General features: G+C 41.5%; 1 protein-coding gene across 2 annotated transcripts in view; it reads left to right on the forward strand.

The window, feature by feature from the left end:
• The first annotated feature begins 802 nt into the window (after positions 1-802).
• Positions 803-26,583, forward strand: part of PEX7 (peroxisomal biogenesis factor 7) — an 81,427-nt gene continuing 55,646 nt past the window's right edge. For both annotated transcript variants that reach the window (XM_077813105.1, XM_077813104.1), the window contains exons 1-5: positions 803-996; positions 6,387-6,444; positions 8,174-8,324; positions 15,818-15,895; positions 16,629-16,737. In XM_077813105.1, coding sequence (XP_077669231.1) covers positions 861-996; positions 6,387-6,444; positions 8,174-8,324; positions 15,818-15,895; positions 16,629-16,737 — 532 coding nt within the window. In that variant the 5' untranslated portion in view covers positions 803-860. The remainder of the gene's footprint in view (positions 997-6,386; positions 6,445-8,173; positions 8,325-15,817; positions 15,896-16,628; positions 16,738-26,583) is intronic.

Raw genomic sequence — 26,583 nt, forward strand, 5'->3', positions numbered from 1 at the left:
GTCTATCAGGCTCAGAGCCTGTATACAAGATAGCTCCTCAGCTGGTATATGCTGGTACAGCCCTCGGGAAGTTAACAAAGCAAGGCTGATTTCACCAGCTGACATAAATTTATGGAGAAGTAGATTCATATTAGATTCCAAGGCCAAATCATCTAGTGTGACCGCCTCGGTAACACAGGCCACAGAACTTCCCCTAAATAGGTTGGGGCGCTCACTGAAGTCAGTGGGACTGTTCACATGAATAAGTTAAGCGTGGTGCTGCATTAAGTATTTGCAGGACTGGCCCTAAAACCAGAGCAACCCCGTGAGCGCCCTGTGAGCCTGTGCTTCACACTCCTCCGCCTGGCTGTGACCGCAGATGGTGAGGGAGCCGGTTGTACATCAGGCAGGAGGCCAACGTGGGTGAAGGTGGTGGATGATGGCAGGATTGCCAACTTTGGTTGGAAGTATTCCCGGAGGTTTCATCATATGACATAATCTTTAATCAAAGATTAATTTTTGATTCCTGGAGACCCCAGGACAATCCTGGAGATTTGGCAACCCTACCAAGTGTTGTTGCGAGAGCAGAAAAGGCGGAGGAGGGGATGGCAAGCCAATCCCAGCCCAGGTCGCGGGCCCAGAAAGGGCCGAGGGCGGGGCTTAGCCGTGCCTGTTGCCCCTGACAACAGTCCCTCCACGGCCCCTCGAGGAGCTGCGTAGCGTCTTGCCCAAACCCAAGATGGCGGCGCCGCGCGCAGAGCCCCGCCCCTTTGCCGGGCGCTTCCGGAGCGGCCCCACGTGTGTGTGCCCGCGCGCGCGCGCTGTGGGGCTAGAGCGAGGGGGGCCCGTTTCTCCCAGCCGGGCCACCCGGCGCCGCGGCCATGAGCGGGGCCGGTGCGGGCGCTCGGCGCGCCCAGGCCTTCCGGCTGCCGGGGCGACATGGCTACGCGGTGGAGTTCTCGCCCTACCTGCCCGGGCGCCTGGCCTGCGCCGCCGCGCAGTACTACGGGATCGCCGGTGAGGGAGGGGCCGCGTCCCCCCCCCCCGCCACGAGTTACCCTCCTTGGAGGGGAGCTGCTGGGGGCCTTGTCCTCCACCCCCGCCCCCCGGGCTCACTGCCTCTCCCACCCCCACGCTTATTGCGGGGCGGGGCTGCAGCCCCGGCGCTCTCCCCGGCCAGGAAGCTGCGACACCCTTGCGCCCCCTCCCCCTGAGCCTGCGTTGACACCCGCTGTAGCCCCGTGAGGCCCTGGTGCCTGAGCTCGCTCTGGGGAAATGTCAGTCCCTGCCGAGCTCTGTAGCGTGAGAATGCCTCTTCCTCCTCCCTGCTCTGCCTCCCCTTTACGGTCTGCTCCGCGTTATGCCTTGCGTGCGCTGGCGCTGGGCTTTGCAACCATACCTCCTACACCTGGATAACTTCCATGCGCATAAGTGTGTTTGGACTTGGGGCCTGTGTTACTGTACAGTGTTGTTTGTCTCCGCCCCTTGCTTTGAGACTTTTGGCAACTTTGACTCCCAAGGAATTTTAACAGTTTCTTTCCCCTTCCTCGGTGCTGCTTCCAGAGACTGCGGTGCTGCCGCTGCCTGTGGAGTGCAGCTACTGATTAGACCAGTCAATTATTGTGCTTTGTGTGTGTGTGTGTGGGGGGGGGTTCTCTCTTGCCCCAGTGGGGAGCGGGAGGGGGGAATGAGAGAGACTAGGTAGCGTATGAAATATGCACTAGGACCTTTTGACCTGTAAGGTGCTGAGCTGAAGTGTTACCACCCATTCTCACTCTGTGTTCTATCTGACTTTTCAGTTTTGCTGTGTTTGGAGGAACGAAAATCCCGTGGTTACATAGACTACAAATATTTTATAAATGCATATAAAATGTAGACTGCTACTGATTTGGGGTTTTCTAATTCTAGTTAAAGGGATACTGTCATCTTTAAACTTGTGTATTGCAAACAAATATTTATTCAGCTAATAAGACATTAGGTTATTGAAAGTGAGTGGGTGTTTAAAAACCAATTTATTACTTCCGATTTTTGAAAGGATGTTAAGAAAAATTATAGTTTCACTTTAGTCCCAATCCTGCTAATACTTGTTTATATGAATACACCTATTAAGGTCAGTGGGCTACTTGTACAAGTCCTGTCACACACATGCAAAAGTGTCTGCTGGCATTACCTTTTTGAGCTTTTCAAACCTTTTTAGCGGTTAAATTACTTTAACTGTTCATCTACCTTAAAAATGTTATGGTGTTTATGGGAAGAAGGTCCTACAAATGATAACTTGCAATGTCTAATAAAATTGGGTACTTTGTAAATAGTGTTTTAAAACAACATTTAGTGTTTTCCTGTACAGCAAATATAGTACAGAAAAATGTCACTCTTAAAATATAAGAAAAATAAAACTGTCTGTTTTCATTAACCTAACCTATAACCTCCATTAGATACAGAAGGAATGTACTGTAGTACTGTATCTACAGTAAGCCAGCTTGCAGTCCTAGCCTGTAAATACTTAAGGATACACATAACTTTAGTCACATAACTGGGCCAACTTATGCATGGGGTAGTTATGCAGGTATTCTTTCACGGGATTGGGATTGATGGGCCCAGTCCTACTATCCTGAAGTCATTTGATGTTTTGCCATTTCACTTAAATGGGATTAGCATAACTGGGAATATTTTGCTTGCAGAAAGAAAGACTATTAGCTGAAGCTACAGAGGTGTAACTACTGCATAGCAGTGAAGGGAAGACTATATAATAGTTTAGTCTCGCATGGTCTGTAATAGTTTGGTCTAATTTTAGTTGCTGTGTTTAGTGTTTGGGTGCTGGATGGTCAGGAGGTCAGACCTCGTGATCTGGTCTTAAACTCTAACTCTTTAATTCTAAACTTCCTTGCTGGAATTAAATTTCTCTTCTGGGAGAGAAATAGTGTGCTTAAGAGAAAAGAAAAGCAGATCTTTTCCATTTAACCAATCATAACACCATGGACTACTGGAAAAAAGTATACACACTGCATTGCTGGGTGGAGATAGGTGGCCCGTTAACGCTTCCAATAAACATGCACAAAACTCAGAAAAATACATATTTAAAATAAAGTATGTTGTGGCAACTAGTGTTTAGCAAATCAGAGGAACTGCTTTTGAATAGAAAATAACTTATTAAAGTAGTAAAGGGGAGGCCTTGATGTCAGCGTTGTGTAAAATTTATTTTTAGTTAATTTGGTGTGAAAAAAGGTGACAGAAGCCTTCTTGCACATTCATATATCTCCAGTTAAGGCATCTGTACATCCAGATTGGACATTATGTTGCTAACTAGGCATTTAGATGCTTAAGTACTTACTTGTGTATACGTACTTTGAAAACTTGGCCTTAGCTGGCTGATTGAAGAACAGTTCTTAGGCAATCATTTTGCGTGTATGGATCTATGGTGGGCATTAGGCATTGTAACACTTAGCATTATGGCACCTAACTTCTAGGCACTTAGAAAATCATAGGAACAACACTGTGATCGGTAAAGCAGAATTATACACTATGCTCCCTATAGAATGAATGGGGAGAGATACACTCCTAAGAATGATCCACAATGCCAGCATGCTAGGCAGGGAAGTGCCTAAAATAGCTAATGGAAGATGCCAAGGAGAGATGTGTGTGCTATGTCCCACTCCTTTCATGGTGATAGGTGCCTACTTCTGCATGTGATCCATCAACAGGCACCTGCCACATGGAGTTAGACAGCTTAGGGACACCTTGTTTTTAAAAAAAAAAAAAAAAAAAAAAGGTGGACACAAATCCGACATCAAGAATTATAACATTCAAAAACCAGTCGGAGAACACTTCAACCTCCCTGGTCACTCAATTTCAGACCTAAAAGTTGCAGTTTTCCAACAAAAAAACTTCAAAAGCAGACTCCAGAGAGAAACTGTAGAATTGGAATTAATTTGCAAACTGGACACCATTAAATTAGGCTTGAATAAAGACTGGGAGTGGGACATTACACGAAGTATAAACTATTTCCCCATGCTAATTTTATTCCCCTACTGTTACTCACACCTTCTTGTCAACTGTTTGAAATGGGCCATCCTGATTATCACTAGAAAAGTTTTTTTTCTCCTTATGATAATAGCCCACCTTAATTGATTAGTTGCATTACAGTTGGTATGGCAACACCCATTTTTTCATGTTCTCTGTCTATATATATATATATATATATCTATCTTCCTACTGTATTTTCCACTGCATGCATCCGATGAAGTGGGTTTTAGCGCAAGAAAGCTTATGCCCCCAAAAAATTTAGTGTCTAAGGTGCCACAAGTTCTCTTGCCATGCCACCCTTACTTCTGCGCTGCTGCCTTCAGAGCTGGGCAGCTGGAGAGTGGTGGCTGCTGGCTGAGGGCCTAGCTGTGCAGGCAGCAGAGCAGAAGTAAAGGTGGCCATACCATACCATGCCATCCTTATTTCTGTGCTGCTGCAGGCAGTGGCTCTGCCTTCAGAGCTGGGCTTCCAGACAGCAGCCACCGCTCTCCAGCTGCCCAGCACTAGCAGCAGCATAGAAGTAAGGGTAGCAGTACCGCAACCCCCCCTACAATAACCTTGTGGACCTCCCCAACTCCTTTTTGGGTCAGGACCCCTACAATTACAACACTGTGAAATTTCAGATTTAAATAGCTGAAATAATGACATTTGTGATTTTTTAAATCCTATGACTGAAATTGACAAAAATGGACCTTGAATTTGGTAGGGTCCTAGTTATAAGGTGAGTACCAGCACCATCTCCTTCTAGCCATATTTTGAATGGGCTCCAATCTTGTAGGCATGCTCAGAGGCCACTTGTCAGATCAGGCCCCATACATATACAGGCGGCCAAATGCATGTCTTCCGTCGGTTTGTGATTCACTGTGAAGCTTAGGCAGGTGATAAGTGTCCAGATGCCTGGAGAGAGGCAGCAATGCACGTGCTCAGAGGCAGAAACTTAGGCACATGGGAACTTTTTTACCTTGAAAACATAAGAGACAAGTTAGTTTAGGAGCCTACAGGGCTCAGTGGGAGTTTTGTATAATTGCAATGGAACCACAACTGGGACTTAGGCATCTTAACCTGAGACTTAAGTGTTTAAGTACCTTTGTGGATCCCACCCATAATGTCTAATCTTCACAGTATGTAATGCATGGTATTCAGAATACTTTTTTGGCCTGTAAGTGCAATACCTCCAGACTTTGTATTCAATTTTTTTTTTCTTAATGTAAGCCACTAATTTTTTTCCAATTTATGGATATAGCACAGTTGTATTAGATTTTAGCCTATCTTTGTTTTATTGTTTATAACACATATAATAAAGGGAAAAATGATACGCAAAGTGAGTGTTAGGTGGTCTTATTGTAAACCTTATTAAAGCAAAATAGCTCATATATTTTTATATCTTCAAAGGCTGTACTGTTAAGTTTTTGTTCAATCCAAATATATTGTTGGATTCATAAGTTGCTTACATATTGTCAACATATCCCAAAACATTTACTGATTTCCTCTATTTTTTGCTCCTGTTTCCCATAAAGGCCATCTATATTGCTACTTGCTACTTTTTAATGAGATAGTGAATTGCAGATTCTACATCTACCCCAGACTCCCTGCCAATTTTTCCCGAGTCTCCTTCCCAATCTGATTATCCTATATTTACATAATATTTTCTCTCTTGCTGTGGGAAAGATCCTCTCAAACAGGAAAACTGACTGTACAGAGGCAAGAGTGAGTCTGACTAGAATTAAATAGTAGTACAATATACAAAATAAACTGGATGAAAACATTATAGTACTCTTAGCAACTGCCTTCATAGGTACATTCTAGCACCCACGGTTGAGCTCTGTTGGATCCCCGTGCTGCGCTTATTACAGGATTGTAGCCTTACATCTTTCTTTTAAGAACAGCATGTTTAATAATATTCAGATAGAAACATGATACTTTTTTTTCACTTTGATATAGGAGGGTTTTATCTGAATTCCATTTCCTTAGAATCAAATTTCCTACATTTCTCATTTCACCCATAATAAGCTTCATTCTTATCACATTTTTCTGTAGTATTATCCCTAGTATATTATAAAAGGATCTATATAATCCCATACTGATGTGTGTTTGCAACATAAGGTTATTCAAAAGAAAATATAAAAATGCTTTATTTGCACTGAGTTGTCCCTTTTTCCCATTTTGCTGTCAGAAGCATCAAAAACTGACACAGATGAAGTAGCAAAAGGGCATAAATATAGCCAAAGAAGCTATTTATAAGCACAGCTAATTGCGCAGGTCCCTCTATCAGATTCAGGTGCCTTCCATATTTGCACTGTAGTATAAACTATCACAGTGCATCATAGTTTCCAGTGGATTAAAAAAATTGGCTCTGTTGCATTGTGCTGTTCTTGTTTTTTCAGGTTGTGGAACTCTGGCAGTGCTGGAACAAAATGAAGCTGGGATTTGTCTTTTCAGAAGGTAACAACTTTATAACTTTTTAATAAGAAGTATTTGTTATAGAAACTTTAGTGAAAGAGACCGACTTGGATATTTCGGTATTTCTGTTAGTGATAAATAATGGCTGTATGATATATTGAATATACACTTCCATTACTTAGGTACAAAGATCTGGTTATATTATCTGGCTTAAAATATTAAATGGTATTTTTAAAGTTAAAGTTGACACCATCCTTAAAGTAAGCAATTTAGGGGCAGCAGAGTGGTGCAAGTTAAAAGCAGTGTCTCTGCCCTAGCTTATTGTTGCATGTTGAGTCTTGCTGCCCTTGCATTGCTCCTTGGACCCAAAACTTTTCACTGAATGGGTTTGTTCGAATGAATGAATGAAGCGGGACCTGTGGAAGCTAAACTTTGTAGGTATTTCCCTATTGATCTTTTCTGGGGAATGGTGAATCCTCTCGTAGTTCTTTTTGGGCTGTCTCCTTTCACAGCTCAACAATGGCCCACCTAAAAACATGTGGTGTTCTGATTGTAAGAGAAGTGTTGACACAACTTGAAACATAAAGCTTATCTGAGATGAGAATTTAAATAGAAATATAATAAATTACCTTACTCTTAGATACCAGCAGATATTTTTTCAGTTGGTTAATTAGATGGCAGGCTACTTATAGCAGTTAAATATTGTACTGCTACTGCTGGGTATAGTATTATAGTAATAAATGAATATTAGTGGTTCAGTAATGAAAGTACTTTTTATCCCCTCATTGTTTGTAGTGGGAGGCCCTATGTTTCTTTGTTAGAACCTTGGAGGTCTGCTCCATGTTTACCACTCCCACCCTGAAGGCTCTGAATTACGATCAGCATCCTTATGGATAAGAAGGACTGGATGGGACACTTCGAATCACTTAATGATGTTTTGCTGTCAACCAGAGTGGTCACTGTAGATCAATGAGTGGCATGCCCTTCCTTCAGTGCAATAGAAGTAGAGATTGACTTGGATATTTTGGTATCTCAGTTAGTGATAAATAATAGCTCTATGATATATCCAAGCTGGCACTACCTCTATAGCGCTCCCATTTGCTCAGGAAGGTTGAGATGGAAATCAGACCTCAGTCCCTATATCAGGGTGGGCAAACTTTTTGGCCTGAGGGCCACATCGGGGTTGTGAAATGGTATGGAGGGCCCGGTAGGGAAGTCTGTGCCTCCCAAAACAGCCCGGCCCCCACCCCCTATCCACTCCCTCCCACTTCCCGCCCCCTGACTGCCCCACTCCGTATCCAACTCCCCCTGCTCCTTGTCCCCTAACCGCCCTCTCCGGGTCCCCACCCTCTATCCAACCCCCTCTGCTCCCTGTCTCCTGACCGCCCCTCGCCCCCCCCCCCAACCTCTGCCCCTGTCCCCTGACTGCCCCCGAGGACCTCCTGCCCCTTATCCAACCCCCCCTTCCACCCGCCCCCTTACCATGCTGCTTATCTGGCCCGCGGGCTGTAGTTTGCCCACCGCTGCTCTATAGGAAAGGTGATGGTCTTTGGCTGTCTTGTGCTGACCTGTTCTAACATAAATTTTTTTAAAGCTTTCAAGGTATCATCAGAATTTCTTCTAAGAAGATTCTTTGGAAAGTCAAACATACAAAAAATTAGTATGTTCAGAATGTGGTAAATTAAAAATCTTGTTGATTAATCTTTGAATATAACCCAACCAGCTATACAGTCATTTCTCATGGATGAATATCTTGATTGCCCTGGTTTAGTTTTGACTGGAATGATGGCCTGTTTGATGTGACATGGAGTGAGAACAATGAACACGTGCTGGTCACTTCTAGTGGGGATGGATCTCTGCAGATCTGGGACACTGCTAAACCCACAGGTCCACTGCAAGTCTATAAAGAGCACACTCAGGAGGTAAAAGAGGCAAAATTAAAAATGTTAATGGCCTACTTTTTTACTGCTTGGATTATTAAAGGGCTCACTTGCAGAATCACTATTGGAAAATGTTTTTTCTTTGCTTGGGGCTATAGCATGAACTTACATCTTTAAGACTGTTGAACATGAGGTAAATTACATATTGTGTTTATAGTAGATGACATTTGGGCACCTAAAATTAATATATTTTTAGAAATACTTCAAAGACTTTATTCTTGATTGCTCCAAGATTAGGTTGGGGTACTCATTCAGTAGAATGTGGCATTGAACAGGACAAGTCTCAACTAGAAGGATGGTGTCTGCAGCAATGGTACCCATGAAGGGTGTAAAGTGAGACAATATGCAGATTCTCAGGACTCTTCATATTCAGGGTGGGAAAAGGCAAGAGCCTTCAAATATCCGTGGGGCCCTAGTCTCAGAATAGTTATTTGTGCCCTTTAAGCATAAAAAGAAATCCTAAACCTATTCATATAATATGCCTAACCTGAATTTGTTTGTGTGTGTACACATCTCAAGGTTATAAAGAAGGAGGAAGTAGCATCTATTTAAAGTTGGACGCTTTCTCCCTCTCTGCTTACCACAGAGAGTGAATATAAATTATTCCTGTTGTTTTTACAAACTATTAAAATGGAAATATCTCCTTCAACAATATTTTACCTCACTGCATTTTTAGACTGACTGTTACTCTTTTAATTACTTGGTTCTCAAAATGGGGAATAGGTGGAATAACTGTAACCTGTATATCTTCGGCATGTCAGAACCCTGAAGCAGAGGCATGTCAGAAGGAAAAGTCATGTAACATTGTGAACTCAGCCTGCAGAAAGGAGTGCTAGACTTCTAAAGGGAACCCATTCAAAGTGATATAACATACTTTGGGTGGGAGAGGCAGATAATTGAAAATCTTTCTAAAGGACCTTCTTCAAAAGAGGTGATCCACAATTAGTCCTGTTGTGTTAACTGGGCCTACAAATGTACCCTAATTGCAAGCTCATATTTGAAAAGTGACTGAAAATTCATAAGACCTATAACAAATGTTGATGGGGAAAAGCGCAAAAGCGGGACACAGTGCACTAATTCAGTCTAACAAAAGGCCTGCTGATATAACTCAAGGATTGTATTAAGATCATGCTTGGTAAACAAGAAAAGTGTGGAACTGGAAATCAGTGAACCAAAATTGCTGTATTGGAAATTAGGCCTGATTGATGGACAAAATAATGAAGGGATGGGCTATTCCACCATCACTCCTTTCAGGTTTGTGAAAAAGGGACTTCGGGGGTAGGGGGAGCTAATGGACTGCAGTGCTGCCTGACTGAAAGATGAGAGATGGGGACGGGGCAAACTTCACCATCATGGCAGCCACCCCACTGTTTCCTGGGACCCCAAACCTTTATTCTCATCCTGAAAGAAGTCCTAATAGGACCGGGCCAAGAGCGGGGCCCAGATGACACTGCCACCTCTACTGGCTCCAGCTGAATCCCAAATACCACTTAGGATGTGCGACTTCGTGTCCTTTTCCTTCCCTACCTTATTTCTTCTCTTTCCTATCTCTCTGCTTTTTTACTTCTCTCTAATAACAGTCTTGCTTAGCCAGCCAGGACAGCATATTTTGCAACACTGCTGTAAGCCTGTGACCAGAAAGAGGCAACTTAAAGCAATCACCTAAACAGCCCAACGCTTGTTCAAGTTTGCCAGGTCTTGAAGTAGCTGTAACACACTGTACCTGTGTTTTTTCCAGTAATGAGGTTGTAAGTGAAAACATCAGAGACAGAAGCTGCATTTTCTGTCTTTGTCTTTCCCCTTTGTGTATGTGTGTTTTGTCATCTTATGAAATGGGATCAGACTTTAACAGCTCCAGCCATCTCAAGTAACTTCTTCTCTTTTCCCCAAAAACAGTTACCATCTTTGATACCATCTAAAATTCTGTCAATCAAGGGGTGTATTCCTTTGAAAAACTCTCTCCAGATAGAGTAAAGGGAACAGTGGATGTTGTTAAAATGAAAGCCTTATTTAATACTTTCCATTTCAAATGCTTTAATTTTTTCCTTCTTTTCTGTATCTCTGATAAAAGGTTAAAAGGATTTTTAATGATGTTTGCCAGGGGATTAAGCAGGCTGAGGTCTCTGCATGTGAAACTCCAAACCTTGTTTAAAACAGTTTAATGTTGGGCAGTGACTGGGTTATGTTACACCTTTATCTCTTTGGGTCCATATATTCCAGCTGAATTAATACAACAGGCCCAAATTGCACAAGATTTCGGGCCCACTGTTTAAATGGAAAAATTGTGACTAGCATGGATCTTTTTATTGGTCTGACTAGCCTTACATTACATCTATTGACAAAATTAAGACTGGATTGAATTTTTTAAAGATAAAATACTGCAATATCAGAATTTGTTTCATATTTAGTAACATAAATTGATATATATTTATAAATATTTATACCTGATATATCTAAACTGGGAGTAATCTTTCTGAGGTGCAGAAATTATTAGCTTGTGTGGTTCACCTCTTTTTGCAAGGCTGAAACTCCTACGAATGAATGATTGCCTGTTAGCTCTCATAAAGTTGAGGAATTATTTTCTTACAGACCTGAAGAAATATGATGTTCAAAGAAAGGCATTGACTTGAAGTGGTTTTGCTGACCAGTGATTTCTTAAAAACTATCTGTCAAGAATTATAGCCAATTTCATTGCAGCTGTCTTCTGCAAAGAATAGTATTGATCATTGTAATTTTCCTATACAGTGTAAAGAGCATAAACTAGTCATTAGTGGCCAGAATTAGGAAGAAATTTTCCACTATAGGCAGATTATTTCATAATTGTACCATCTGCCACTTCAAATGAAAATGAAAGAAACATTTGGCACTGACTGCTGTTGATCAGCTTGCAGATCAAGTTTAAGATGTGACTGACATGAATGATGGGCAGTATTGAGCAGCCAGTAGCAGTGTTGCATTTCACTTCATGGCAAGGAGAGCTAACATGTTTTTACATCCAGGAAATACCAATGTACGTTTCCTGTTGATGTATGTTTTAAGCGTGACAGAGTATGTCCAGTACAAACTGAAGTAGAAAAGAGAGGGTTAGAGCAGGAGACAAGACAGTGTTTCGAACTGTCAGCCTGGAATGACTCCCTAGGTAACATAGCAATATTAGTTGCAATGGCAGGGTCAGGCTGAAAAAGCTACAAGAGGGAGCAATGTGTCAAGTCTCTTAAATAACACAGTTTTAAATAATGATTTGAATGGCACTACTATGAATTAAGCGTGGAACTCTGTTGTCTCGCTTCTGGGAAATCCAGAATGTTGACGTATGTCCATCTCTGTATAAAAAAAAGTAATTGACTAAGTGTGTTACCTTTCAGCACCATTTCTAAAAATTGAGGAAATCTCCAGTTAAGCAACATTAACATCCACACCAGCCACTATACACATGCCTTACCATTCAAATGCACTCCGATTCTTAGCTTGACAATGAACTCCCTTTCACTTCGAGCACACAGCCACCTACAATACGCATATTCAGTTACTCAACATAAAATGAACAACTTTAACACCAAGATTAAATATATACTACCCATATATTTTCTGCGTTAACTCATCTGAGGATGGAGTTATGATTGTGCATGTGAGCAGAGGTGCCAGGAATGGTCTAGATAATTAGTCCTGCCACAAGTGCAGGGACTGGACTAGATGACCTTTCAAAGTCACGTCCAGTTCCATGATTCTGTGTGCCAGGGAGTGTTCCCCACCCAGCCCAGGCACCGCCCCCACCCCACCTCTTCCTGCCCCATTCCGGCCCCCTCCCCTTCAATGCCTCCTGCACCCTGTGGAACAGCTGATTGCGGCAGGCGGGAGGCACTGGGAGGGAGGGGGAGGCGCTGATCAGTGGGGCCTGCCGGCGGGTGAGAAGCACTGTGGGGAGGGGAGGAGCTGATTGGGGGCGGGGGGGGGCTGCGGGTGGTTATTGGAGCACCCATAGTGTTAGCACATATGCATGCATGTGTGATTGAGGAACTGGATGTGTATATTGTGGGTGGATGTATAATGAGCGTGAAAGGGAATTAGTTGTGGTACTAATGACCAAAGAAATGTCAACTGTTTGCTGACTAGGGATGTAGTTTTACGTATGAACAGCCATACTGGGTCAGACTAATGATCCATCTATCCCAATATCTTGTCTTCTGATGGTGCCGGATGCTTCAGAGGGAATGAACAAAATGGGGCAATTATCAAGTGATCTATCCCTTGTTGTTCAGTCCCAGCTTCTGGCAGTTAGAGGTTTAGGGACACCCAGAGTGTGGGGTTGCATCGCTGACCATCCTAGGTAATAGCCATTGATGGACCTATCCTCTAAGAACCTGGATATGAACTTTAGATACGTTTGTCTCTTTCTGGTATGAAACTTGGCTAGTATCACATACTAATACTTCAGTATAGGTTAAAGTGGGATATTATGAGATTCAGCTATCAGATGTGGAAACAAGTATCCTTATTTAGCCAAGGAAGAGGCGACTTGGGCTTTGAATGGTGTCCTTGTAGTGGGCTATCTGCAGATCTCATCACTGAAGGCAATATTCTGTGTAAAATATGATGATGAGAAATGTGGAGATAGGAAGCTATCTATATATGACTTTAGTGTACGGTATTTGTTCACAAAATGGAGAATTAAAGTATCAGTGCTGTCCCCATAGGTCTGTTTTATTTTCCCATCCCTGCCTCCTTCTCTTTTCCATCAGTACTCTGGCAAATTGGGGTGAGTTGTGGTGGAAGGGCACAGGGATCTGTAGTATCATCACAGTCTATAACCTTAACAGTCTCAGCAACATTAGTAAGTGCTCCTGGTTGATGAGCACATTTAAGTGTTTGTGAGTTCATAACTAAGGTTTTGTGTAGTAATGTGAGGGGAGTTAACGTGTTGTGTGTACTGTATTCCCATATCTGTTGGAGGCAGAAAGGAGTTCCATGTGATGAGTCCATTGTCTGTGGAAACATGCTGTGTGGGCATTAGAGTACAGTCGAGAAGTGGGCTATAATTTGGGATTTTCTTGCTTTTAGTTGTGTCTGCAGTACTATGGCTTAGCTGTGCTGAGTACAAACCCACTGATTTCAGGTGGGTTGTACTTGGCACAGGAAAGCCATGCGGGATGCATGGGGCTGAGCAGGACTTTCTTGAACAGAGGGATGGGAAAGACTGGGACTGCCTAGGCAAGGAGACTGTTAATTTGCCTGCCTTGTGCACATGCCTTATAAGATTGTGTGTTCAACCTTAATTGCAGCATTTCCTAGGTTTTAGGGTGCTCGACTTTGCAACTTGAACTTTCATCTAATGTAGGTTTGTTTTATATAACATGAGAGAGAAGAGTTTCAAAGGTATAAAATTCTATGTAATGAGTTCAGCTTTTAAATTTCTCTATTAAACATACCAATAAGTGTCCAAACAGGCCAACTATAAAGTTCTGTTTCACTTTGTGTAAATAAAAAATGAGATTTTGAATTCTTTAAGGGTACGTCTACACTGCAATTAAAAACTCATTGCTGGCCTGTGCCAGCTGACTGGGCTCAGGCTAAGGGGCTTTTAATTGTGGGGTACACATTCTAGTTTGGGCTCCAGCTCGGGCACTGGGACCCTGTGAGGTGGGAGGTGTGACGGGTTGGATCACGGAACCACCCTGGGAGGTGCCACCTGATATGCCATGACTACTTCTGCCCCTGCTTTCCTTCCCAGACATCTTAGGACTTCAGTGCCCTGCCTGGTTTGAGCCAGACCCGCTAGCCTGCTGGAAACCCAGACCCAAGTCCGAACCATGTCCCCTAACAGCTGTAGGCTTAACTGAAAGCAGCTTACAGAAGTGTTCCTGTCTTTAACACTCAGATGCCCAACTCCCAATGGGGTCTAAACCCTAAACAAATCTGTTTTACCCTGTATAAAGCTTATACAGGGTAAGCTCATAAATTGTTCGCCCTCTATAACACTGATAGAGAGATATGCACAGCTGTTTGCCCCCCCAACTATTAATACATACTCTGGGTTAATTAATAAGTAAAAAATGATTTTATTAAATACCGAAAGTAGGATTTAAGTGGTTCCAAGTAGTAACGGACAGAACAAAGTGAATTACCAAGCAAAATAAAATAAAACACGCCAGTCTAAGTCTAGTACAGTAATAAAAACTGAATACAGATAAAATCTCACCTTTAGAGATGTTTCAATAAGTTTCTTTCACAGACTGGAGCTGGACACCTTCCTAGTCTGGGCACCATCCTTTCCCCTGGTACAGCCCTTGTTCCAGCTCAGGTGGTAGCTAGAGGATTCCTCATGATGGCTGCCTCCCTTGTTCTGTTCCACCCACTTACATATCTTTGGCATAAGGCTGGAATCCTTTGTCCCTCTGGGTTCCCATCCCTCCTTCTCAGTGGAAAAGCACCAGGTTAAAGATGGATTCCAGTTCAGGTGACATGGTCACATGTCCTGTGAGACCCCCAAGCCTTCATTCCTCCCAGCCTGACTCACAGGAAGGCCTGCCTGCAAACAGAGCCATCCACAGTCAATTGTCCTGGTTGATGGGAGCCATCAAGATTCCAAACCACCATTAATGGCCCACACGTTGCATAACTACAATAGGCCCTCAGAGTTATATTTCATATTTCTAGTTTCAGATACAAGAGTGATACATTTATACAAATAGGATGACCACACTCAGTAGATTATAAGCTTTGTAATGATACTTTACAAGAGACCTTTTGCATGAAGCATATTTTAGTTACATTATATTCACACTCTATATATAGAGTTCAGAGTAGCAGCTGTGTTAGTCTGTATCCGTGAAAAGAAAAGGAGTACTTGTGGCACCTTAGAGACTAACAAATTTATTTGAGCATAAGCTTTCGTGAGCTACAGCTCACTTCATCGGATGCAGCTGTAGCTCAGGAAAGCTTATGCTCAGATAGATTTGTTAGTCTTTAAGGTGCCACAAGTCCTCCTTTTCTTTTTATATATAGAGTGCGTCACAGGAGGGTCCCAGAGACCAGGCTGGAGTCCAAGCTGGAACATCTCTCCTGCAATTAAATAGCCCCTTAGCTCGAGCCTGAGTTAGCTGGCATGGGCTAGGTGTGGGTTTTTAATTGCAGTGTAGAGATATGCTAAGAAGTGACTAATGAATCTTTCCACAACAAATAAATAACACATCTCAAACTTGTTTCCTCATTAGTCCTAGTTTTAAGAGGAATAGTTGTTTGGTATCTATATACGACAAAAAGCAGAACTCCTAAAGAAAAACTGTTTGAAATGTTAAATTTAATTTTCTGCACAGTTAAGTGGCTTCATGACTGCTCTTTAGTGCCAGATGTGCACATTTCCAGCTGATTGTGTTACAAACTAAAAATCCAGGTACACTTTATGAAACTCTGGCTCGGCAGAGTATCAAAATTGGAGATTTATGCTGTTCTAAACTAAGCTGTTGTAATATTTATAGGTTTACAGTGTTGACTGGAGCCAAACTAGAGGAGAACAGCTAGTGGTGTCTGGTTCATGGGATCAAACTGCCAAATTGGTACGTCTGTTTTTTACAGAAGGTCAGCACTGTGATTTGTTTTGGAACTTGCAGTTCTTAATTTGTGTTGAGAAACAGTGTCCTCTCTTATGCAGTTTTCTGTTCCTTCTGCTTTCCTCTTTATTTAAACTGATGCTATCATTTTTTATTTATTTATTTTTAATTTGGATTGCTGCATTGCCCTTCATAGCTGTATGCTTTCAAAACAGACGAGTTCTTTCAATGATATATGTTAAAGGGAAGATCCTGCAGTCCACCATGACATATAATTCCCAAAGAAATCCCTGGGAGATTTTGGGCTAAACTAATTGTAAGATGGGGTTTTAGATACTTTTGTTTCTAGTTAATATAGAAGTGTGCATGCCCGTTAGTCCCAAAATATCTAAATGGCAGAAAGACCAGACACATTTCAAAGGGTAATTGAAATATTTTCAGTTTTGTTGTGTGCCCAGTTACAGTTTGATGGACACAGTAAAAAAATATTATATTTATATCTACAGCTATATAATATAAAAATATTGAGATATTCTGGTTTCTTTGCATAATTTTTTTTTAGTTTCTCTGTGAATGCGTATATGAAAACCTCTTCTTTTTATTGTACATAAATCGCAGTAGAATAAAAGTGTACATTTTAATTAGCCTTCTTGGAAAGTTGTGTTTAGGCCAAAATAAATAATTGGATTTAAGTACTGCTGTGCTCCACCTGCAGACTTTTGTTTTTCATTTTATTTAGTGGGACCCAACTGTGGGGCGGTCATTATGCACTTTTAAAGGCCATGAAGGCATCATTTACAGCACTATATGGTCTCCGCACATCCCAGGCTGTTTTGCATCTGCTTCAGGTAAATATTATAGTAAAATGGCATTCAAATCAAAAGAGCCTGCATTGTATTGAATTATTTCTCACTTTGTCCATCCAGCGGATGGTGGTGTGTATCATATTTTTTAAAATGGAAGAAGAAGAGAGAAATTTATAGCCACGGAATGGATTTGCAGGTTCTGTTATGATCCTTAAATTGCTTCTCTTGGTTTCTCAACTGGAATCAGCATTTATCTAGCACTTGCTTCACTTCAGTGATCCTGAGGCAGTTTTTCACACTATTGCATTTATACAACTCCCCTTCCCATTCATAATTTTTTGTTTTTGGCTGCTAAAATGTGCTTCATGTTTTCTTGTGTATTCTAACATATCTTTAAAAGACTGCCTCCAAAACCATGGTAGCAGTAGACCATTTGTCCTAAAGTATAATATACTGATATGTATTGCTGTGCCCTGTCCTCAGGAAAGAAAATCAGCAATTTCACCTTTTCTGCCTCCTGCCAGTTTTGTAGATCCTGCTAACATTAAAAAAAAAAAAGAGTTGAGTCTCTTTGGGATCAAATGAAGGACTGCAAAGTGATTTGAATAGGGATTTGGGACTACAGTGTATATGTTCATTGCAACTAAATACTTGGAAAACATAGTGGGACCATTGATAGAACCATTCAAAAGGCACGGTCTTGCCCCGTTGAAGTCTGAGGGCATGGCTATGCTCGCAAATGTAGAGCGCTTTGAGTTAAACCAGCCTTCAGAGAGCGCAGTACGGAAAGCGCTGCAGTGTGTCCACACTGACAGCTTCAAGTGCACTGGTGTGGCCACATTTGCGGCAGTTGCAGCAGCAATGGGAGTGGTGCATTGTGGGCACCTATCCCAGCATGCAAGTGACTGCAATGTGGTTTTCAAATGGGGGGTGTATGTGACAGGGAGTGTGTTGTGTGCACATGGGGGGAGAGAGAGTGGGTTTTTGGGGGGCTGAGAGCATGTCAGCATGTTGTCTTGTAAATTCAGACAGCAGCAGACCCCCTCCTTCCCCCCACCCACCTCTCTCTCTCACACATAGCATTCCACACTAATGGCTTGCTTTGTCTTGGAGCAGATAAGCAGCCGGCTGTCAGAAATGGAGTTTTCAAAGGGCATATCCGCATTCCTGCAGCGATTCAAAAACAATGACAAGAGTGGCCACTTGACTTCAGGGGATTATGGGACGTTTTCGGAGGCTGATCAGAGCGCAATAATGCAACATCTCGTTCACACTGGCGCCGCGGTGCTCCAGCGGGGGCGCAGCAAATGTTATTCCACTTGCTGAGGTGAAGTACCAGCAGGGCTGTAGCCGTGGAGTCAGAGCGCTCTACGTGCCTTACCAGTGTGGACGGGTAGTGAGCTAGTGCACCCGGGACTCCTTTATTGTGCTGTAACTCACAAGTGTAGCCAAGCCCTGAGTGTGTTTTGGTTTTGACCTAAACATGAGTCACTTCAGTTCTATTATTTAAATTCAAGAGATGCAGTCAAAACACACATGCATGCACAATCTTTCTTATAACAGTTTAGACTATAAAAATTTTAATGTTTTCTAAAAATCTGATTTACTTTTCATCATTCATGCTGGCCATTTCCATTTGACTCAGCTTGGACAGTGGAAGTAGAATTGTCTGTTGATAGTGAGTTTCTTATTTGTTCTAATGCACATAATAATGAGGGCTGTCAAGTGATTAAAAAAATTAATAGTGATTAATCGCACAATTAAAATATAATAGAATACTGTTTATTTAAATATCTTTGGATGTTTTCCACATTTTCAAATATATTGATTTCAGTTACAACACAGAATACAAAGTGTACAGTGCTCACTTTATATTTATTTTTTTATTACAAATATTTGCACTGTAAAAATAAAAGAAATAGTAGTTTTCAATTCACTTAATACAAGTACTGTAGTGCAATCTCTTTATCATGAAAGTTGAACTTACAAATGTAGAAAAAATAACTGCATTCTAAAATAAACCATGTAAAACTTTACAGCCTATAAATCCACTTAATCCTACTTCTTGTTCAGCCAATCACTCAGACAAACAAGTTTGTTTACATTTGCAGGAGATAATGCTGCCTGCTTCTTGTTTACAGTGACCCCTGAAAGTGAGAACAGACATTCGCATGGCACTGTTGTAGCCGGTGTTGCAAGATATTTGTGCCAGACGTGCTAAAGATTAATATGCCCCTTCATGCTTCAACCACCATTCTAGAGGACATGCGTCCATGCTGATGATGGGTTCTGCTCGATAATGATCCAAAGCAATGCAGACCAACGTGTGTTCATTTTCATCATCTGAGTCAGATGCCATCAGCAGAAGTTTGACTTTCTTTTTTGGCAATTCAGATTCTGTAGTTTCCGCATCGGGGTGTTGCTCTCTTAAGACTTCTGAAAGCATGCTCCACACCCTGTCCTGTTCAGATTTTGGAAGGCACTTCAGATTCTTAAATCTTGGTTCGAGTGCTGTATCTATCATTGGGAAATCTCACATTGGTACCTTCTTTGCATTTTGTCAAATCTATAGTGAAAGTGTTCTTAAAGTGGGGGGCAGGGATAGCTTGGTGGTTTGAGCATAGGCCTGCTAAATCCAGGGTTGTGAGTTCAATCCTTGAGGGGGCCATTGAGGGATCTGGTGCAAAAATTGGGGATTGGTCCTGCTTTGAGCCGGGGGTTGGACTAGATGACCTCCTGAGGTCCCTTCCAGCTCTGATATTCTGTGATTCTGTGACAACAAACAACATGCTGGGTCATCATCTGAGACTGCTATAACATGAAATATATGGCAGAATGTGGGTAAAGCTTAAAGCAGGAGACATACAATTCTCCCCTGACAAGTTCAGTCACAAATTTAATTTACACATTATTTTTTTAACGAGCATCATCAGCATGGAAGCATGTCCTCTGGAATGGTGGCCAAAGCATGAAGGGCCATGCAAATGTTTAGCATATCCAGCACATAAATACCTTGCAGCGCTGGCTACAAAAGTGCCATGCAAACATCTGTTCTCACTTTCAGCTGACATTGTAAATAAGAAGCAGGCAGCATTATCTCCTGTAAATGTAAACAATCATTTCTCTTAGCGATTGTCCGAACAAAAAGTAGGACTCAGTGGACTTGTACGCTCTAAAGTTTTGCATTGTTTTATTTTTGAGTGCAGTTATGTAAAAAAAAAAATCTACATTTGTAAATTACTCTTTCACAATAAAGAGATTGCACTGTGGTACTTGTATGAGGTGAACTGAAAAATACTGTTTCTTTTGTTTATCATTTTTACAATGCATATATTTGTAATAAAAATAATGTGAGTACTGTACAGTTTGTATTCTGTGCTATAACTGAAATCATTATATTTGAAAATGTAGAAAAACACCCAAAATATTTAATACATTTAAATTGGTATTCTGTTGTTTAACAGTGAAATTAAAACTGTGATTAATCGCGATTAATTTTTTCAGTTAATCGTGTGAGTTAACTGCGATTAATTGACAGCCCTAATAATTAAGCAATGACCTGCAGAGTGGTTCCAGGTGGTTTGCAGAGCCACTTCTGTCATATCTTGGAAGCACCTGTCTGTGTCTCTTCCAACAGCGCATCTCTTTACAGGATTGGGCTCTCTGTACGCTGTGCACACCACCACTGAAATGCAGCCGTTTGGCACAAAACACTCTCAACGGTAGCGTAGGGATTGGTGAAATTTTGGCCAAAGCCGGCTGGGAAAACTCCTAATCTTAAAAAGTGTTGGGTGCTTTTTGTAATTTCCATAAAAGCTGTCAGGACGAGAGCTGGGTGAATAACTGATTTTTTGCATTGGCAGTTCTGAAAAATTGAGGAAAAAATAACCTGGTTTAGGTCCAACTGAATCTGAAATGTGACTGAAAATTCTGACAATCAAAAAAGTCCATTTCTTGTCTGTTTCAGAGCAGGAATTTGATCCCAGGCAAGTGTCCTAATCACTGGACTAAAGGTTGTAAGGTGCGGGAGGCTTAGCCACAGCTACTTGTCTGTCCGGTTTGTGAATGACCGAACTGTGTCAAATGTGCAAATAGTTTAGGGTTGACCAAAACGGCATTGTTTGTCAAACTCTCTGAAAAATTTCACTCCAATATCTCAATTTTAAGGTCTCTTTCAAAAGGCTCAGCCTTCACGATATCTCTGATCTGCAATGTCAAATGTCAAAGGTTGAACTGACCTAGCTAGGCATTTCAAACTTGAGACAGTCCACTAACCCGTACCTTCCAGTTAGTACAGCTGCTATATGAACAATTCCAAGGAGACATTGATTATGAAATACCATATATTATATTGAGATTATGGTAGTTTACAATCAGTGTCTCTTTGGGATGGCTCCTGTGGTAGTTGCAGTCACTGGAAAGTTTGTCTTAGTGGCTTCAGAAGTAAACTTTTGCACATCTGAATCTGATCTTTATAGCAATTACATGTGTAGTATAGCTAGAGGAGGTTTAAACTAATCGTGGTAAGATTTCACAAACTTGACTTTTGTGTTTATACACAATACAATTTTTTTTATAATTCAGATGTGAAATAAAAATCCTATAATGTAATATGTTAGTCAAAAAGTTAAGATACTTGAACACAAATAGGAACATTGCATTACTATTGTTTTCTTGCTTACTAGGGAAAAGTGAAAGAGAACCGGATTTTAAGATATTTTGTTTTGTTTGTTTTTGAGAGAAATTTGAATCTATGGTACTTAAGCCCTAGTGTTGCAGACACAAGAATAACACATCTATTTAACTTTAGGCACATGAGTAATTACATTGATATCAGTGGGATTTCTTGTTCATAAAGATAAACATGTGTAAGTGATTGCAGAGTCCAGGTATAACTTAAATCAGGCTACTAAAACAAAATCCCCTGCTCCTTGCTGCCAGACATGTTGGATGCATAATTAAGATTTCAGTGGGTGTTTCTAGTATTTACAGGGGCATGAGGAATTATGCATAAGGACCCCATTTGTTGAACTCTGTGATAATCTTTCCACTGAGTTCAGTAGGTATTGGATTGGGTGCTAAATTTTCAGTTGCAGCCTTTACTAATTTATATTGCAAATAAAAGATAAAAAGGGGTATGTCCACATGGCAATTAAAAATCTGCAGCTGGTCCAGGCCCCGTGGGAGGGTCCCAGAGCTCAGGCCGAAGCTGGAACATCTACTATGCAATTAAATAGCCCCTTAGCCCGAGCCTGCTGGCACAGGCCAACTGTGGGTTTTTAACTGCAGTGTAGACATACCCAGAGTCGTCATATGAAAGAAACTGATGCACTCAGAATACTGTTATATCTCCCTCTTTATAGCCAAATAAAATATATGTTCTACTGAATAAATTAACTTAATCAAGGAACTTGAATAAAAAGCAGAGGGTTTTATATGGAGAAGTATCCTTCAGTTTTTTTATTATTTTAAATCTTTACAAAATGGCTTTACAATGGTAGATATATAATGGAGCTTTTCATGCCGTTAGCAATGACACATCTATCGCTATTCTGTCCAGCAGATGAACAACTCTGATGATTTCTTGTTCTTAGGTCCAAATGGCATTTCCTAAAGCATCTCAGACAGTGCATTTTCATAGAATCATAGAATATCAGGGTTGGAAGGGACCTCAGGAGGTCATCTGGTCCAACCCCCTGCTCAAAGCAGGACCAATCCCCGATTTTTGCCCCATATCCCTAAATGGCCCCCTCAAGGATTGAACTCACAACTCTGGGTTTAGCAGGTCAAAGCTCAAACCACTGAGAGGTGATCACTTCACTTTTTGGGTGGTTAAAGGCATTTTGCCCTTACACTCAGGATAGAGGATGTTGTTGGAGCCAACTGACACCTACTATGGCATGAGGTTTTCTCCAGTTGTGGTGGTGGAGGAGAATAGGAGACGGGGATCCTCATTTTAGATTTTCAGGATCTTACACTTAATAACAGAAAATAAAAGGTCAATAAACTTTTTCACTAGGAACTAGTGCTGGCCTGAAAACTTGTCACACAGAAATTTTGACTAGAATTGGGATGGAAGGGAATACTTGAACTTCTTCCTCTGCCCATTTTCTGGACCCCTCCTACCTCCCTCTTCAGCTTCAACCAGAAGAGTGCTGAAATGCTTTAGATGAATCGTTTGAGTGATGTGCAGTCACACACACCATGAAGTCTCAGAGTTTAAAGCCAGAAATTAGTTGTTTCATGTCCCAACATCTGTTGATTTTTACCTGTTAGGAAAATGGTGATCTCTGTGGTTAACAATTTACTTACTCCACAATTTAGACAAAAGTTTAGTCCTGATACAAACTTAATTAACTTTGAAGTGTTTTGTTAAGCATTTGGCACTCCTATTGAAATAGATGAAGAACAACTATTGTACACTTCTTTTCCTCTGGGTTTCAGTCCTCTTGGGGGGAAAAGTGAAAATAAGTTTGTTCTTATCTAGTTTCTTTTTGTGACTGCTGTTGGGGTGGGGAGGAAGGTTCACTCCTCAAAAAAGGCCCTAGGCTGGACCAGTGAGTTTTGTTCCAGGTCTATATTGAGAGCCACTGCCAGCTACCTGAGAAAGCTTGAATTATTCTATATTTGGCTCAAGCTGATATTGTTAGTTCCTTGGTTCTAGGGATGATAAATTCATTTTCAATGTATTATTTTTCTTTTAAGAAAATGGGGGAGCAGAAGGAAAGAAGGGGGGTCCCTTGCCATGCTGAAATGTAAGCCAAATGAAAAAAGGAATGAATGCTACCTGAGAAATATTTAGTTTGATTAAAAGTCCTCAAATTAAATAAGTCATATCAGTGTGCAGCAAGATTCAACTGGTGTGGAGTGGACAGGAGAATGGAGTATGTCTGACTGGTATTTCAATTACATTAACTTTTATTTAGTAGCTAATACACTTGCATTTCACATTTTGAAAGATGTGTGAGGCATTTCACAGTGTTGCTATTATCGTGTGCAATGGTTTCTACTCTAGCTAGTTATTTGATTGCCCCTTACCTGTTGTTGTTTGAAAATATTAACAAAAAGGAGCTGTTAATTCTGTGTATGTAAATAAATTCTATTCTGATGTCAATAGCAGTTTCTGAGCTGATAAAATAAGCTGGGAGATCAGGTGGACATGCTGCATCAGCTCAGGGGCCCAATAAATGTCTGGCTGACATCGAAAGACCAATCATGTGGAAAATGTGATTAAAGACATGACATAAATAACAGCCTGATGGCTAAAAGGGTTTAATGACTCATTATATCGTTTGTCCAGAAGGTCTCTCTCTCTCTACCTGGAGAACAAAGTGATGACTAGCACATAAAGAAGGTGCCAAATGCACGCATCATCAGCGTATAGCCAAATGTAAATCAGTTCAGCTCAATGACCCTCAACCACTGCAGAGCAATAGGTTGTGCCTGGTTCTTTTAATTCACTATAGAATCATCGTTTATAGAGTCAACAAATTCTTATTGTCCTTTAAATTTGCCAGCAAGAGGAACTAACAAGTATCTCTTTTTTCTAATTACATAACAGTGATGGTGTCCAATACCGCACAGCATTGGTAACTTGGAAATGAAGAGTCTGTGCTGTACTGGACAAAGCCCAGTGAGGCTTAGCATAATAGCTAGCCTTTATCTTCGACCACTTCAATTTTAATGCTGCATTCATGTATATATAATTAATGCAGTCATTACATTTAATGAGTAGGGTAAGTACAGACTGTTTTCATTACAGCTTTAACAGGTCATGAGTGTAAGGAAAATAAAAGATTGTCTCATGTAGTATGTATGCTCTGCAAGATTCTCCCTCATTCATCAGGGTTTTAGCTCCATTCATTGTAGTCTTTCCTCAAGGAGTCATTTTGCAAACGCAGGATGGAAAGTGGTCTGGTGCTATGGGAAGGGTGTGGTCTTTACTGTGAAATTTGCATACATTGAGAGAGAAGGTTTGGAACTGCAGCTTTTCTGGTTTATAAGTGAACAAACAAATTCAGTCTGTATACTTTGTAAACTCCTGTATTCAGCACACTTATGTATGAGAGATTGACAGCACTATTACCCTTGTATGCCATCTCTGACTGCGTTGTTCTTGTCACCAAGGAGTAAGGAGTGGGGTGTCTGTGTATGAGATTTACTTTTCTGAAAATGTTAATATCTCTTCCTAGAGTCTTTGAATATATTTTTTTACTAACCAGATTGTGTAACCCAGAGGTTCCCAAACTTTTACATGGTGTGGGCTCTTCTTCTTTTCAGAATCTAAGCCAGGGTGGGGAAACTTTTTGGCCCTAGAGCCACATCAGGGTATAGAAATTGTATGACGGGCCATGAATGCTCATGAAATTGGGGTTGGGGTGTGGCAGGGGGTGAGGGCTCTGGCTGGGAGTGCGGGCTCCGGGGTGGGGCCAGATATGAGGAGTTCAGGGTGCAGGAGGGGATTCCGGGCTGGGGTGGGGGATGAGAGCTCCAGCTGGGGCTGTGGGCTTTAGGGTGGGGCTGGGGTTGAGGGGTTTGGGGTACAGGAGGGTGCTCCAGGCTGGGACTGAGAGGTTCAGGGGTGCAGGCTTTGGGCAGCGCTTACATCAAGCGGCTCCCGGAAGCAGCAGCATGTACCCCCTCTGGCTACTATGCGGAGGCGCAGCCAGGCGGCTATGCTGCGTGCTGCCCTGTCCGCAGGCACTGCCCCTGCAGCTCCCATTAACCACTGTTCCCAGCCAATGGGAGGTGCGGGGACAGCATGCGGAGCCCCACAGCTGCCCCATGTGTAGGAGCCAGAGGGGGGACAAGCTGCTGGTTCTGGGAGCCGCATGGCCCATGGGAGCTTGAGGGCCGGATGTGGCCCACGGGCCATAGTTTGCCCACCATGATCTAAGCTAACAATAAAAGTTAAAATATGTAAAGACACTTCCATGCAAATAATTGTTGTATCTTATGGTTGCAAAAAGGGGAGGATAAAGTCCCAAGTGGTCATAAATGAGAGGGGAGTGATCTGCAAGATAATTTCTCTGTTAACGTGGTTTACACTGTGAATGTTTCTGGACCCAATTTTGGCTTGCTAAGCCATCACATTCTCCAGTCTTCAGGTGTTTCTGTCAAGAAAGGAGATGTAATAACAATCAGATTTTGCTTTATTTCCACCCCAGAAGTGGCTCCCCAAGGCAAAACAACCCTTGGACAATCAAATTTAAATTCCAGGCTATTTGGGTTTACCCAGTTTCCAACAAAACCAAAGTGTGACTCAAATTTTCATGGTGATGGGAGGTGCGCCAGACATAAGTTCCTGAAAAGATATATTTTGATACGCTTATATTGCAAAGGCTGCCTTCTACTCATAAAATTAGTGCTCTTTTTCTTTACTTGTGCTTATTTATAGGCATTTTATGTGCTAAATATAAACACAAATACTGCCAGAAAGCACCTTGAATGTTTGTATGTTTTTACAAATGGCAGTTACTAGCCAGAAAGAATGGTAAGTATTTAGAGATTGAAAACTTTTAAGAGGGGGAAAAATAAGGTGTATTAATTAGCATGTGTATTTTCTGTACATAGCATGCCTTTAAAAAGAAAAATATATAATTTGGCATATGCTCAGTGCAATACTCATTGCCACTTGCACTACAAGCTATTAAAAATACATACTTTGCTTGCTTGTTTGTGTCAAATCAAATACATGTTAAAGCGAGGTGGGCATCTTCATATGAAATATTATCTAACTACATGTCAATTCCTGTGTCTTGTGCTAAGTACGGTTGATTAAATGAACTTCTAATTTTGCAAACTGTAGGGAAATACCATACCAAAAACATGTGGCCCGTTATTTATAGTGTGTGCCAACCAGGATAAAGAATTATCTACAGTACTTAG

Source organism: Eretmochelys imbricata, chromosome 3 (assembly GCF_965152235.1).
Source record: "Eretmochelys imbricata isolate rEreImb1 chromosome 3, rEreImb1.hap1, whole genome shotgun sequence".
Taxonomy (NCBI): Eukaryota; Metazoa; Chordata; order Testudines; family Cheloniidae; genus Eretmochelys; species Eretmochelys imbricata.